The sequence below is a fragment of the Ursus americanus genome, chromosome 14 (genome assembly GCF_024610735.1).
Source record: "Ursus americanus isolate L20-20 chromosome 14, mUrsAme1.1.p, whole genome shotgun sequence".
Lineage (NCBI taxonomy): Eukaryota > Metazoa > Chordata > Mammalia > Carnivora > Ursidae > Ursus > Ursus americanus.
Window position 1 is genome coordinate 44,964,294 of NC_142140.1, and position 15,919 is coordinate 44,980,212.

Here is a 15,919-nt window from a genome sequence, read left to right on the forward strand (position 1 = left end):
TTTCCAAAAAGCTCCCAGGTGATGCTGAGGCTGCTGGGCCGGGGCGGGGCCAAGAAGAGCGCTGATTTAGTCATTAATAATCAAAGAAACCTTGGTATAGGCAGCACAGAGATTCGATGTGAGAAGTAGCCCCGTCATAAAACAATACCATCAAATGCAAAAAGTTAAATATGGAGTTTCTATAGGAATTCCACTTCTAGGTATGAACCCAAAAGAGCTGAAAAGATAGGCAAACAGATAACACGTGCACCCATGCTGACAGCAGTATCGTCCACAGTAGCTCGAAGGTGGAAACAATGCAAGGGTCCATCAAATGGTGAATGCATAGACACATGTGATCCATACATCCAACCGAATAGTATGGATGAACCTTGAAAACATCGTGCTGAGTTCAAGAAGCCAGACATAAAAGGCCCCACGCTGTCTGATTCCATGTACACGAAATGTTTAGAACAGACAAACCCATACAGACAGAAAGCAGACTGGTAGGTGCCAGGGGCTGAGGGTTGGGGGAAGGGGATGGGGAGTGACCGTTAATGAATATGGAATTTCTTTGGGGGTGAGGGAAATGTTCTGGAACTAGATAGAGGTGGTGATTGCACAACATTGTGAATGCACTAAATGTCACCGAATCTTTTACTTTACAAAGGTTAATTTCACGCCATGTGAATTTCACTTCAGTTTAAAAAAAAAACAATGTCAATTTTGGGCGCCTCTGTCATCACACAGTCATTCAACAAACATTTATTGAGCTCCCACTTGTGCCAGCCTCTGCTCTCCATACTGGGATGTCTAGCAGTGAGAAAAATGCCCAAAGGTCCCTGTTGCCTTTGTGGGATGGTTATTCCAGTCTTAGTGAAAAAATGGACACATAAATGGACAAACGGCAGAAAAGAATATCTGTCCATCCTGGGTGGCGTAGGGCAGGCAGGGCATTTGAGGCCACAGAAAGCTGCTGCAGATGTTTGGAGGCCGGGGAGAAAGTTTTTAATGAGTCTGGAGGCTGAGAGCAAGGGTCAGTGTGCTTTTCTGTAAAGGGTCAGATAGTAAATATTTTAGGCTTCACGGGTCGAATGGTCTCCATTACAACTAGTCAACTCTGCTGTTGTAGTGTGAAAACAGCCATAGATAACATGCGAGCTAGTATGTCAAGTGTGTTCCAATAAAACTTTATTTATGAAAACAAGTGGTGGGACGAATTTTGCCTTTGGGCCATGGTTGGCTGACCCCTGGCCCAGAGCACACAGCAGCTGCCCTGAGGACCTGTATTTTCCAGAGCCAAGAGCAGACACTGATTTCTCCTCGGAGGCCACTGTTTTGAAATAGCAGTCAGACCTGAGGAGTTATTTTTTTAAGCCGCCCTGGGCTCAGCAGAGGCTCCCAGGTCTCTGGAGCTGAGGGAGTCAGGCCCTTGGAGACAGGATTCAATCTCAGAGCCAGAGATAGGAGCCACTCAAAAGCCTTCCTTGGAGTGATACCACACCCCCCTCAGGCCCTCGAATGGAAGTCAGGGATAAAGGCAACTAACAGTCCTGAAACGGGATCCTTCTGGGACACATCTCAGCAAGAATCAATGCAAGACCACCTGCTCTGCCACCAGCAGGCTGTGTGACCTTGGTCACATCACTGTGTCTCTCTGAATTTGTTTCCTCTCCCATAACATGGCTGTACTAGTTTAACCTTTTTTCTTTTTTTTAAGATTTTATTTATTTATTTGTCAGAGAGAGAGAGAGAGAGCACAAGCAGGCCGAGCGGCAGGCAGAGGGAGAAGCAGGCTCCCCGCTGAGCTGGGAGCCCAATGCAGGACTGGATCCTAGGACCCTGAGATCATGACCTGAGCCGAAAGCAGATGCCCCACCGACTGAGCCACCCCGGTGACCCTGTACTAGTTTACCCTTGGTGAGGCTACCGGCAGGATCGTCTATGAAACAGTGCTTGTGAAAAGCTGAGCTCGTTACCAAAGGAACAAAGCCAATCTCCAAAGGTTGTAGACTGTGCGATCCCGTTCTGTAACATCGTTGAAATAACAAATGATAGAGATGGAGACGGATTACTGGTTGCCAGGGACTGGGGACTGAGGGCAGGGCCGGGCGTGACTCTAAAGGGGTAGTGGGAAGGACCTACGCAGTGAGGAAATAGTCCCGTGTATGGCCTGTGGCAGTTATTCAAAGCTACACAGGTGTTAAAATTTCTTAGCGTGAAATACACATGTGCACGTGCACACACACAAATACACGTCTGGAAAAGTGGTGCTTTGTCAGGGGTGCCTGGGTGGCTCGGTCGTTAAGCACCTGCCTTCGGCTCAGGTCGTGATCCCGGGGTCCTGGGACCGCGCCCCGTGTGGGGCTCCCTGCTCCGCAGAGAACCTGCTTCTCCCTCTGCCTCTCATGAATAAATTAACAAAATCTTTTTTTTTTAAAGTGACACTTTGGTTGTCACAACATCCACTTTTTGGTTGTACTATTGTACTTTAGTTTTGCAAGATGCTACCTTTGAGGGAAACTGGATGAAGGATACATGGAATTACTTCCTACTTTTTTTTTTTTGCACTGTCCTGTGACTATTTCCAAATAAAAAGGCTGAAAGGAAGAAAACTGAGCAAGGGGCTGGAAATATGCTCTGAGACACTGCTGTGAGCATGCCTTTGTGCTTCTGCTACTTTCAAGAAGTTTCTGTTTGTTCTTTCAAGTGGGAATTCTTTTTTTAAAATCTGTTTATTTGTTTGAGAGAAAGGGGGAGAGCACGGGAGGAGGGGCAGGGGGAGGGAGGGAGAGAGAGAGAGAGAAGCTCAAGCTGACTCTGTGCTGAGCACAGAGCCGACACAGGGTCCATCTCAAGACCTTGAGATCATGACCTGAGCCGAAATCACAAGTCGGATACTTAACTGACTGAGCCACCCAGGCGCCCCTCAAGTGGGAATTCTTAATGGGCTAGGTTTGATTGAATGAGATCATGGCTGGGACGAGACCATGGGACAAGCTCCCCACAATGACTCTGTGAGCAATAACACATGTGGCTTCAGGTCACAGAGCAAGCAATACCAACACAGTAAGTGCTCAATAACGTTATTATTCACATAAACACTATATTCAAAATTGATATGTCATTTGTAGTCTTAACCAAAGTATTGGGTTAGCATCACTTGTGATGTCAGGGGGGCATCAGGTACCCCTGATCTGATGGGAGAGAGAAGGAACTTCACCTCTGTGGTCTTCCTCCCGGAAACCTATAACCCCCGTCCGACCATGAGAAAACACCAGACAAGCCCAGATTGAGGGACATTCTGCAAAAGACATGGCCAGGGCTCCTCAAAGTCATGAAAAACAGGGAAAGGCTGAGACACTGTCACAGTCCAGGGGAACCTGAGACGTGACAACTAAACACAACGTGAGAACCTGAATGAGATCCTGGGACAGAAAAACATTGACGGGAAAGCCGATGAACTCTAAATAAAGTCTGGAGTCTGTACTGATGTTAATTTCTTACTTCTGGCAAATGCACTGTGGTCACCTAAGACGTTAACTTCTCTGTGTGAAAAACAAACAGAGACTCTGTACTTTTTGCAAATCTGAAATTATCCCCAAACAAAAAGTCAATTTTTAAAAATTGACATGTGGTTACTAGGATTAATATATATAATAGGTAATAATCAATATATTTCAGTACAATTAAAGTACTATTGACATAAATTACTACATTCAGTATCTTTAAACAAGCCAATATATTTAATATGTTCATACTATAAATCCATATATTTAGGGGCACCTGGGTGGCACAGTGGTTAAGCGTCTGCCTTCGGCTCAGGGCGTGATCCCGGCGTTATGGGATCGAGCCCCACATCAGGCTCCTCCGCTATGAGCCTGCTTCTTCCTCTCCCACTCCCCCTGCTTGTGTTCCCTCTCTCGCTGGCTGTCTCTATCTCCGTCGAATGAATAAATAAAATATTTTTTAAAAAATCCATATATTTAATATGTGGATAAAATCAGATCATGTTTTTAATAATTTTAGTAAAAGAAATTCATATACTATAGTTTTGGTGATATAAATGGACATATCTGACATATTCCTGAACCCATGAACAATAATTATCTGTTTCTTGCTGGCAGTGAGCAGTGGGGGAAATGGCGTGGCGACATTGCCATTTTTTTTTAAAGAGTTATTTATTTATTTATTTATTTGTTTGTTTGTTTATTTATTTATTTTTATTTTAGAGAGCCAGAGAATGTGAGAGGAGGGGAGAGGCAGAGGGAGAGGGAGAAAGGGAATCCCAAACAGGCCCCACGCTCAGTGCGGAGCCCAACGCGGAGCTTGATCTCAAGACCCCGTGATCATGACCCCAGCCGAAACCAAGAGTCGGACGCTTAACTGACTGAGCCATCCAGGCGCCCCGACAACACTGCATTTTTAGAAAAATCTTTCTAGTAGCCAGTGCGGAGGATGGAAGGGCCAGAAGTTGAGGCTAGAGGTGGGAGGTAAGGGGCTAGCTGGGAGCTGGGTGATGGACTCTGGTCAGATCCCTATTCCCCATCTTAGGTGAAGGAGACACCTTCCTGTGCCTCAGTTTCCACCTTGAGGCAGGTTCAGGGAGGTGGGAGGACTCAGTGTCCCCAGCAGAGCGTGGCTCCTGGGCTAACATAAGGTGACCCACTGTTCCCGTTTTTCCAGGACTATCTGGGTTTAGCCCTAAAAGTCCCAGACAAACCAGGATAGTGGTTATCTTAGAACCCTTCCTGCAGAGCCAGGAGTCTCCCTGGGAGAAGGGGAGAGGGACCTGGAGGAGGACAGGAAAGGAAGGTCCTAAGAGATAGAGAATTAACCAGGACGCGGCTGAACTCTTGGATCAGTACAGTAACCTCTTGCGGAACCAGGGACCCAGGAGCTAGGCTGGTCTGGTAATTACAGAAGTGTAGGCTATGGCATTTGGACAGCACTTGACGCGTGTATTTGAATGTGGGGCATTTCCTGTGGACCCTGATGGGGTTCCCGGCAGCCTCACCTGACCAGTGGTAGCGGTGCCACTGTTCCTGGGTGATGAGGCCCAACCTCCAGGCCTCCTGGGCTCCGGAGCGCAGCACAGAAGTCAGCGTGACCTCGTCGGGCCCGTGGGCCTCCACGGTGCCTAGTGCCTGCAACAGGTAGGTGGGGGGCACGGCATTCTCGTCCCTCCGGAAGCGTCGAGCCACCAGCTCCAGGTCGTGTGGCCTGGAGGTCAGCTGGGCTCTCAGAGCCTCCCACTCCTTCTCCTCGATCAGCGTGGGGACTGCACAGGGGCCGTACTGGTCACCTAAGAGGGCCTGGCAGAGAGAGGGGCACGGTTCAAATCTCAGCTTGGGCGCTTAGCTCCGTGACCCTGGGTGAGATGCACTGAGCCCTCCCAACGTGGGCCCGGCTGTGGTGTCACGGTGGTGAGCACATTAAGAAGTGCAGGCTAGAGGCTCACTGGAGCACCTGCGTGTGAAGGTCCCTGAGAGCAAGGGACATCGGACAGGTACATCTGATCATGTACCAAGCATCAAGGAATCTTTTGCTGGGAAAACCCTCTGCGGAAGCTGAAATAACGGCCCCCAAAGACAGCCAACTCTAATCCCTGGCCCCTGTGAACACACCTTATACGGAAAAGTTGTGATGGTTATTTTTAGGTGTCAGTTTGACTGGGCTGAGGGATGCCCAGAGAGCTGGTCGAATATGATTTCTGAATGAGCCCGTGACGGCGTGTCTGGAGGGAAGCCGATGGCCCTCCCCAATGTAGGTGGGCATCACCCAATCCACCAGGGGCCCAAACACAACCCAAAAAACCAAAACCAAAACAAAACCAAAAAATGAGGAAAGATTAATTCCCTCTCTCTGCTTGAGCTGAGCCACCCTTCTCCTGCCCTTGGCCATTGTTGCTCCTGGTTCTTGGGCTTTGGGACTCAGATCGGGACTTGTATCTTCAGTCCCCTGCTTCTCAGGCCTCAAGTCTACCACTGAATGACATCGCCTGCTTTTCTGGTTTTCTAGCTTATCGATGGCAGATGGTGGAACTTCTCGGCCTCCATAACAGTGTGAGCCAATTCCTGTCATAAATCTCCTCGTATCTCTCTCTCTCTCTCTCTCCTCTTGGTTCTATTTCTCCGGAGAACCATGACTAGCACCAAGGTCTTTGCAGATGTGATTAAGTGAAGGATTTTGAGCTGGGGAGATGATCCTGGATTATCAGAGCCCCAAATGCAATCCCAAAAGTCCTCAGTAAGAGACAGGCAGAGGGAGAGAAAACTACAGCTTCTCATACAGAGGCACCAGCTTGTCCTGGAAATAGAGCTGTGTCAAGAGCTAAGGCTTCCATTGGCCCTGCCCAAATCTCATGCTATGATGTGGTCCCTAGGACAGGTGGGTCTCAAAGGTACAGGGCAGACCCTGTCTTTATTTAGATTTAAGGATCGAGCTGAAGAATAAGACACGAGAAAGTGTGCATTAGGCAGAGTTCCTTGAAAACAGAGGGGACAGCACGTGCAAAGGTCCTGTGGCAGGAAGTGGCTCCAAAGAGCCAGAGCAGGAAAGCCGGGGTGGGGGAGGTGCTTGAAACACCAATGAGGAGGGGGCAGTGGTGAAATAAAAGGCCACCCCCTGTGCTCACTTCGGCAGCACATATATTAAAATTGGTATGAAACAGAAGGCCATCCCCGTGGACAAGATTTTGCGGTGGGTGGGGGTGATGAGACCCTAAGACTTTGAGGCTTTTTTTTTTTTTTTTAAGACTTTGGTCTTAATGCCAAGAACCCTAGGAGGCTCTCTCCCTGCCCCAACAGAAGGGGCAAACTGGAATGCTAGAGAATTAGTAGAGGAGGTCTAGGACGCCAAGACTGAAGTCTTGAGTTTCCTCATCATAAAATGGAAGCAGTCACCTGTCTTCTTTTCACTGGGTTGTACCAGAATCTTCCAGGGGTGTGCACGGAGGAAACCTGGATAAGTGGATCCTGTGATGACGGGAGGCTGAACAGGAGGCCACTCTCTGGGGGTCTTTCCCCCAGCGGTCAGCCTTGGAGCAGTGCGAGAAGTTGGAGAAGTCAGCAGACCACAAACCACAGATCTTAGGAGGGAGACAAGATGGAAAATGCTTCTGCCTGAGGGACCCAAGCAAGAACAGGAAGAGCTTGAGAGAAAAAGGTCAGGGCCACCAGGAGCAACTCTCTGGAGACGCTGGAGCTGCAGGTGGCCCAGGAGAGGCTCAGCCTCTAAAGGAAGTACCGTGGGGAGCCGTCCTCTGCTACTCACGCTGCCTAATGACTTATTTACCGGAGAGACACCTCTCCAAGGGCCGCCAGCACAGCTCTGATCTCCACAGGAAGAAGACCCCCCATTCGGAGCCACTGAAGGAGAAGGATGCCATGACTCTGGGGGACAGAGGGGAGATGCCTAGTTCAAGAGGAAAGCAGGAAGCGGGTAGAGGTCAGCCAGCCACCCGAGGAGCCCTTCTGGAAGGACAAGCAAGGTCCCCGGGCCGGTCGGGCCTGGGGGAAGCTCAGAGATCATCATCCCGTCCCCCATGCCACCTGGAAGCTGCGTTGCACTTTTCACTGCCTGCAATTTGGGTTGCAAAATCAAATTCCTCCTGGAGTTCCTTTTTTCCCCATCGCTCATTTTTCTTTAGAAAATTTCTTTTCTTCCCCCCCCCCTTTTTTTTTGAAACTCCTCAAAATGATCAATCATCAGGCTCACTTGGAAAACGAAATTGGAAGACTGGGGGGAAATGTATGAAGGAGATATACAAGCAGGAGGGTAGAGCCCTCCAAACACTAGGATCCATTTTCAAGCAATAATTGGAGCAGGGAGGTTCAAAGGGCACAGACTTCCAGTTACAAGAGAAACAAGTCCTAGGGATATAATGCACAACAGGAGGACCATAGCCGATGCTGCTGCACGTGTTTTCGAAATTTGCTAAAGGGTAGATCCCGAGAGTTTTCATCACAAGGAGAAAACCCACCTCTTTCTTGCCCTTTTTTTGCTATCTATAGGAAATGATGGATATTAATTAAATTTGTTTTGGTCATGGTTTCATAATACAAGTAAATCAAGTCATTAACGCTGCATGTCTGAAACTTACACACCACTGGATGGCAAAAACAATGCAATCAAACTCGGAGAAAGAAAACAAAACAAAAAAAAGCAGCGCCAACAGAGAGAGAAAAGCACAGAGTGAAAGACTGAACATGGAAGCCTGACTCTATCGATCGCACTTCATACATAATAAAGAAAGCTTCTCACACATGTTGGCCAGGTCGGAGTTTCTTTTGGGGGGGTCTCATCTCTACGGCACCCCTAGAGGCTTCGGGGGAGGGGGAAGTGTGCTCATCTGTGGCATCCAATGTGGTGGCCGGTTACCACATGGACTATGAAGCCGTTGCCATGTGGCTGGTGCGACTGAGGGACTGAAATTTGAATCCTACTCGATTTTCATATATTTACCTTTAAATTTGCCTTGTGGGCGTTGTGGCTACTGCGCTAGATAATGCGATTCTGAAGCCAAGCGGCCCTCAAATATTTCTCTTTATTTCCCTAGAAAACAGCTTTATAATGGGGACCACCCTCTCCTACACTCTCCTCTATCTCCAGGAGAGGTTCCGGGGAGTTTTCTTTTTATTCGGAACTGCTCGAAGCTTCTTGGTGACCAACGTGTCTTGGGCAAAGATTCTTCCTTGACTTTTTCCCTGTTTACGTTTTAGGACAGAGGTCAGCAGACTTTTTCTGGGAAGGGTCAGATAGCGAATCTTTTCAGCTTTGCAGACCAGGAGGCTTCTGCCCCAACTATTCGGTTCCATATGTAAATGAAGGAGTGTGGTTGAGTGCCAACAAAGCTTTATTGACAAAAACAGGCAATGGGCCGGGTTTGCCCCGGAGGCTATAGTTTGCTGACCCCTGCTGGAGGATTTATGAGCTCAAATGTCATAGTTCTTGGATGTACCTGGAACCTGGTCGTGTAAGAAATCAGGACTGTGGAATAGCATTTGCAGATCCGAGCCCAAACCACTAAATGTGACCTGGGAGTTATTTTGGGGACAGAGAGGGTGCTGTTGGGGTGGGAGGAAAGAATACCCTGGAACACGGAAAAACTGGTCGCACCCAGCATCAGAGGAAGTTTGCCCTGAGGCAGGCTCTAGACTGAGCCACAGAGGCTGTTCCTGACACCATGAGGCACACAGGAGAAAAGAATTCCCAACATCCTGTGGGTTTCCATCCTCTCTATGCTTTTCCAGGATCCCCAAATTCCACACACATGAGGTAGATGAGGTGGGAAAGCTGGGGGTAGGTCCAGAGCAAATTCTAAGATTGCCGGGGGCTTTTACCCTCTGCTTTCGAGCTCACCTGCTGCTTCCACTTGGCTGCTAATGTCTGGATCCCAGCTAGCTCCGTAGAAAATGAGTACTGTGATCGATTAGCAATGTCTGCCACGAGCAGGCTTTGGAGATTAGGTACTAGAGCAGAAATGCCACCCACATCCCTCCACGGATGGGTTTGGCTAGTGGGTAGGAGCTGTATATTGCGGCTGGAATGAGAAGTAAGCACCAACCCATCCCTCCCAAGAGACTCACAACAAAAGCGGGGCCTATGGATGTTTTCCGACACCGGTCGAGCTCCTCCAAGCAGAGTTCTGTGGTCATGTGGTCAGTGGCCTCGGTATTCCGAATACCCCACCTCAGATCAACAACCTGGAGATTATAAGCGTGGGTGGGTCAGGGAGGCGGCAGAATGGGTGATATTTTTCAATTCTCTTTGACAAAGGCATGAAGTTTCTTTCAGTGATTTTTGACAGTCTCTCCTCTAAAGGGGGGGTGTGTGTCCAAATTGAAAGAACTTGAATGAAGCCCATAACCAGGATCATCATGAGATAAACATCAGACAGACCCAGATGGGGGGCATCCAGGAGGACGGCCAGTCAGCCCTCTCCAGGACGGCCAAGGTCATGAGCAACAAGGAAAGACTGCCTCAGACCAGAGGGAACCCTACTGGGTTCCCTGGACAGGGTCCTCGGCCAGAGAGAGGACCCAAACGGAAGAACGGGTGACATCTGAATGAGGCTGGCTCATAGCATTGTGATAATGTCCATTTCTTAATTATGACAAGTGTGCCCCGATGATGTAAGATGTTCACAGTAGGGGGAAAACTGGGTGCAGAGCACATGGGAACTCTGGACCGTAGGCCACCTTCACACAAATTTCAATCCGAAATAAAAAGTTAACTTAAAAACAACATATCAGGGGCATCTGGGTGGCATAGTCATTAAGCGTCTGCCTTTGGCTCAGGGCGTGATCCCAGCGTTCTGGGATCGAGCCCCACATCAGGCTCCTCCGCTGGGAGCCTGCTTCTTCCTCTCCCACTCCCCCTGCTTGTGTTCCCTCTCTCACTGGCTGTCTCTGTCAAATAAATAAATAAAATCTTAAAAAAAAAAAATAACATATCAAAAAAAATGTGTTTAAAGAACTTGGCCATATTCAAACTCTTCCTTTCTAAGTGAAGGCATGTCCACACTTGTTCCCAGAGCTTTCTTTGCAAAGGAGGGTGTTTAGTTTGGCCAAAATCAGACTTGGCAGAGTCTCCTTGGCAACCGCATGCTTGCGGTCCACTTTCGCCTGCTTGCCTGAGGGGGGGGGGGCGGGCAGAATGGCTCAATTCAGGTAGCAAAACTGACTGGCAGAAAGTTGGGATAAAGGGGGGTGGGCCGGGACTCAGAACGTTCCCTCCTTCCCTAAATTCTTTTACCTAGAGGGAAAGACGCAGAAATTCCTAACGAACTGAAACATGGGGATAAAAGCACCCAACTACTCAATGTGGCTGAATGGAGAGGGAGAGAGGGTCAGCCCCCGGGCTCGGGCAAGAGCCTTGGGCTCTGTGGCCACCGCCTCCCATCTGCGCATTGAGGGTGTTTTCAGTGCTTGTCATGGCACCTGTGTGGACCTGAAAGGCACAAGCATCAGTTCTCAGCATGTACGTTTCCCTTGTTAGCGCCTCTGCCATTGAGCTGCGTCTCATGATTGATGGCAGGTGGAGTGGAATCCCCTAGCACGGCTCCTTTCTTAGTAATACAGAAACTCCGGTGCGTCTTATAATCAAGGGGGCCTCTGACGGCGTGGATCGCTGTCATACAGGTCAAGGAGTCAGGGTCAACTGAGGCCAACGCTCCAAAAATGCTTTGTTGATTTCCGCAAGAAAACGTGCAGGGGGCAACGTCCCACCTCCGGATTGGTGCAAGAGCCAGAGGGGCCTCTGTTTGGGGACTGCAGTCCACTGTGCCCCGCAGGTGCACCATCGGTGCTCCCGAAACAGGCACCTCCCGCTTCCTTGTACACCCCAAACACCCCACAGTCCTCTTAGACTCCCCCTGAAGCTGCCCCAGTGCGGGGAGGGCCAGGAGCGCAGGACAAACCAACAAGGAAAAGCAGTTCAGTGGCATGCCCAAGGAGCAGGGTCGCAAGGTGGCCACTCCTGGCCCTCCCACACCTCCTGGGCTCCCTACAGTGCCCATGGCCATAATCCCCCCTCCTCCCTTTTTAGAGGACTTTCGTCTCCACCGTGCATCACCAATGTGGAGCCTCTCGGAGCAAAAGGTCCCATATGACAGCATGGGTGGCACGCCCTTGGTCCCTCATTTCGGGAGGGGGGGACACCGAGGCAGGGAGGAAGCTATTACCTCGAACATGAGCCCGTGCTTTTGGCAGAAGGTTTGCACTTCGGGGAAGGCCGTGCTCTGCAAAGCTTCTCGTTCTGCATCCATATCTGCAAGGAACAGCAGAGAGCACCTTAGCTGGAAGATTCCAGAACCCTTTCTTGCCCCCAAGGCTCTGCTTTTCGCCTCATTTGTCCCCACTAAGGCTAGCACCCTGCTGGGCAAATGAAAAGGTACAAAAGACTCGAGGTAAACCAGGGAGGGACTCTCCCACATCCCAGGAAGCCCCTCAGTCCCAGCTAACCAGGATCGTTGGTCAGCCTCGCTGAGGGTTGCCAGATAAAGTACGGAATGCCCAGCTGCATTCGCACTTCAGATAAGCAACGAAAAACTTGATAGCATAAGTATATTCTGTTCTATGCACAATTTGGACACACATCTGATAAGCCCAGTTGAATCTGCATTTCAGATAAACAACAACTCATCTGTTAGCGTATGTCCCATGCCATGCACTATTTGGGAAATGCTTATACTAAAGGATTATTCATTGTTTATCTGAAATGCAAATTTAACTGGTGTCCTGGTTTTTGCTGTTTGTTTTTGTTTTTTTGCTTTTGCTAAATCTGGCAGCCCTACCCGGGGTAAACCTGGATTCTAAGACCTTCTGCACTACTGACTTCACCTTGTGGCCCAGTGCCAAGTGTCAGGCTATGCTCAGTTTTCCCCTCTGTAAAATGGGGGTGATGCTTCTACTTTGCAGGGCTGCAAGTTCCCCGAAGTCAACGCCTCTGCTTGTCTTGGTCATGGCTAAATTCTTAGCACTCAACGCAAGGGCTCAGTGGTAGTGGTAGTTGAGCTGCTGAATCGTACAAGTAAAAGCACCTAGCATGAGATAGACATGGAGGACATGTTCGCATTCTCCCCCTGCTCAGGGGGAGGTCATCGGAGGGCTCAGGGAAGGACTCCCAAAGCTGTTGGCACAAAGAAGCCTCCCAGGCCCTGGGACGGGAGCTGACCTGGGTTCCACTCTTGGCTGTGCCTCCTACCCCTGCCCTTCCCATGCCTAATGCATTTCACCCGTTATTCACATCTGTCCATAAAGTATTTATTAGAAAGTTGCTTTGTGCTCAGAACCTTGCTTAACCATCGGGGGCACGGTAGCAAACGAGACATCATGGGGATGACGCCATGTGCTGGAGCCGGCCCTTACTGGCTTGGAAGAGCCGAGTGCTAGATCTGGAGGAATTTTGTGAGCCAGTTTTTCGCGTAGCCACTATGAGCAACGAAGTCATCGGAACTTAACAATGGAAAGGGCAGATTTGGCAAATACGCAACACTCATCACTTCCTGATTATTTTATGGCACTTGACTGTGAGCGCTGTTCTGGAGTTTGGTCCTGGCTGCTGATGTGTGTCAGGGCAATATTAGAGAAGGCTGAATTACCGCACATCTCTGCCTGCCTCTGTGTTTGGAAAAGTCCCATCGGCAGCTCGAAATGGACCCTGGCGGAAGGATTTACACCACGGAAATTGGCAGACAGTACAAATCGGGTGTTTTGGTGTTGTTTTGTTTTGTTTAGATTTGGGGGGGAATAGGCTAGTAAACATCTGCCAGCACACTACTGTATGTAGTCTTTGCCCCCACAGGGCTAGCAGCCTGCTCGGAGGAGCCAGACACGAACCACCCACATCCCTGACTACCAGTTATGCCGCCCGGGGCTTCAAGGGTCCCACGACCTGCTGGAGCCCAGGGTGACTACAACACGGGGGTGAGGGGGGAACCCTATGAGATTAAGATGGGAGATAAGGAGGGTCAGGTCATGCAAAGCCCGGTGTCTGAGGGGAGGGAGGGAAGGGCGCTCACACTTTTTACGCCTGGCGTGCAGTACATTCATCATAGATGTTCGTTGCCATATGATTTGCTACTCACAGCAACTCTAAAGTCAGGCTCTCAGCTAGGCGTATTGAGGAGGAAACAGGGTCTGGGAGGCTCCCCCTCACCAGTTCCCACATGGGTCACTGGCCAGGCTGCATTCTTATCCAGGTCTCCTAGGGTACCCTATGAGCCATGCCCTGGCCACCTTGCCCCTCCCAGGAGTAGCTGCTTGCCTGTCACCCCCCAGCCCTGTCCTGCCCCTTACCCGAGACCGTGGAGCTGATGAAGATGGCCACACTGCTGGACAGAGGCGCTGGGAGGGGGCCTGCCTGACCCTGGAGAAGCCGCCGGCGGGTACCCGGGCTGAGGGGTCCCACGCTCATGCTGCCTGTCCACCTGGATGATGTTTCCCCAGGATAGGGCCTGGGATTCAGAGACTTCAGGCTAGAGGCCAGGTGGCCCTCCTGGGAGGGCAGCCAGGCAAAGCCTTCTGGAGTGGGGCGTCCATGTCACCCCCTCTGTGCCCTGGAGTCCCCGCCACCTCCAGCGCTCCTGGGGAGCTGCAGCAGCTGCTCCTCACTGCTCTGCTCGGTCTGCAAGCACCAACGGGGGGACGTTGGGCAGCGGCCTCCCAGCCAAGGCCCCTGGATGTTGGGTCCTCCAGGCACTGGAGGCTTTTGCCCCTCAACCAGCCAGCTCTTTACCCCAAGAGCTCAGCAGTCGCCACGGCAACTACGGTTTCCTGGAGCCCTGTGTTGGGGCCTGGGGACCAGCCAGCCTCTGGAACACCTAGGTCCCCTGGGGATCCATGAAAGTCGAGCCTGGGCCCAGGTGTGCGGAGGGAAGCTGTCAGATGCTGGGCGTCGTGCCAGCCTTGGCGGGGTGGGCCAGAAGGACAGACACCTAGTGGAACCCCCACCTCATGCTGCACGCACTGTCCCTTCCAAAGGTGGTCCAGGCACTGGGTGTACAGTTCGAACCAACAGTGCTCAACAGGGGAATATTCTGCTCCCCAGGGACCCTTGCCACGTCTGGAGACAATTTGGGTGTCACAACGTGGGGGAGGGAGAGCTGCTGGCATCTCGTGGGTAGAGCCGAGGGAAGCTGCTCGGCCCCCTACAAGGCACAAGACAGCCCCACCCGAGAGAATTATCCGTCCCCGAATGTCCACAGTGCCGAGAAACTGAGAAACCAGCTCTCAATCAACTCCAGCCAGATCTCCTTGCTGGCGGGAGGCATGGAGCCTGAGGCCAGCTCTCTCGGATGAGAAGGGAGATTAGCAAGTCTCCAGGGGCAGTTCGGGACCTACCCATATCAAACTGAGATGTGCTCTTTGAAATAATCCCAAAACGCTACTTGTGATAACATGAAGAGACCTGGAGGGCATGATGCTAGGTGAAATAAGGCGGACCTAGAAAGACAAATACTGTAAGATCTCACTTCTACATGGAATTGAAAAAAGCCAAACTCATAGAAACAGAAAGTAGAGTGATGGTTACAGGGGAAAGGGGGTGGGCAGATGGGGAGACGTCAGTCAAAGTTTACAAAATTCCAGTTAAAGGACGAATAGGACCGACCTAGGGATCCAAAGCACAGGATGGGATCACAGCTAACAACACTGTATTATACGCTTGAAAGCTGCTAACTGCATAGATCTTAAAGGTTCTCACCATGAAAGAGAGACAGCAATGAGGCGCGTGGTGGAGGTGTTAGCTAACGCCACTGCGGTAATCACCGTGCAAGATACAAGAGAGAAGTGCATCGAATCAGCATGTTGGATACCTTAAACTCACACATACACCGATTATCCACCAATAAAGCCGGGGGAGAAAAATGAACCAAAAACATGGCCTCCATGACCAGGGAAAGACCTTCTCATTATTCGACCTTACTGAAAATGCCCTGGTGATCTGCCCACTCACCTCTCCATGGTCACAAACTGCAGACAGAAGGAACGCGTACCTGAGCGTCCGTGGGCCTGGGTGGGATGCTGGCTCGCCCATGGCTGTCCTGGAGGAGTTGAGCAAGTGGCCTCCCCTGGGACATCAGCCACATCATCCGCGAGATGGGAGTGAGAACCGCTCGAGGATGGGCTAGGATCAGGAGAGAAAGGCGCTCTGCTTGGGATCAGCACGTAAGGAAGCAGGATAAGCCTGAAAACCAGAAGGAATGCCAGACACGCCCAGGATGACACCCCGGTGAGCGAGGCATTTGGGAGCTGGGATGTCAGGTCCCCGCTTTACATACAGGCACTTGAGAAATGGTGGTAACAGTTCAACCAAACAGCCCGAGCTTTTTATACCTTTTCCTTCTCTGCCTCAACTTCCCTTCCCTGCCTCTCCCACCCAGGAAAAGAGTCCGCCTTTCAGGGGTCCCCAAGACCCCCCTCAGATTCGAGGATTC

At 50.6% G+C, this 15,919-nt stretch overlaps 1 protein-coding gene across 3 annotated transcripts in view; it reads right to left on the minus strand.

Moving 5' to 3' along the window:
• The window catches only part of NWD1 (NACHT and WD repeat domain containing 1), a 61,069-nt gene that overhangs the window by 42,736 nt on the left and 2,414 nt on the right, over window positions 1–15,919 (minus strand). For 2 of the 3 annotated variants that reach the window (XM_087867188.1, XM_045778819.2), the window contains exons 2-5: window positions 15,479–15,609; window positions 11,666–11,751; window positions 9,570–9,686; window positions 4,997–5,294 (exon numbers count right to left, since the gene is read on the minus strand). In XM_087867188.1, coding sequence (XP_087723314.1) covers window positions 4,997–5,294; window positions 9,570–9,686; window positions 11,666–11,749 — 499 coding nt within the window. In that variant the 5' untranslated portion in view covers window positions 11,750–11,751; window positions 15,479–15,609. Of the gene's footprint in view, window positions 1–4,996; window positions 5,295–9,569; window positions 9,687–11,665; window positions 11,752–15,438; window positions 15,610–15,919 lie in introns of all 3 variants that reach the window. The other variant, XM_087867187.1, reaches the window with a different exon arrangement.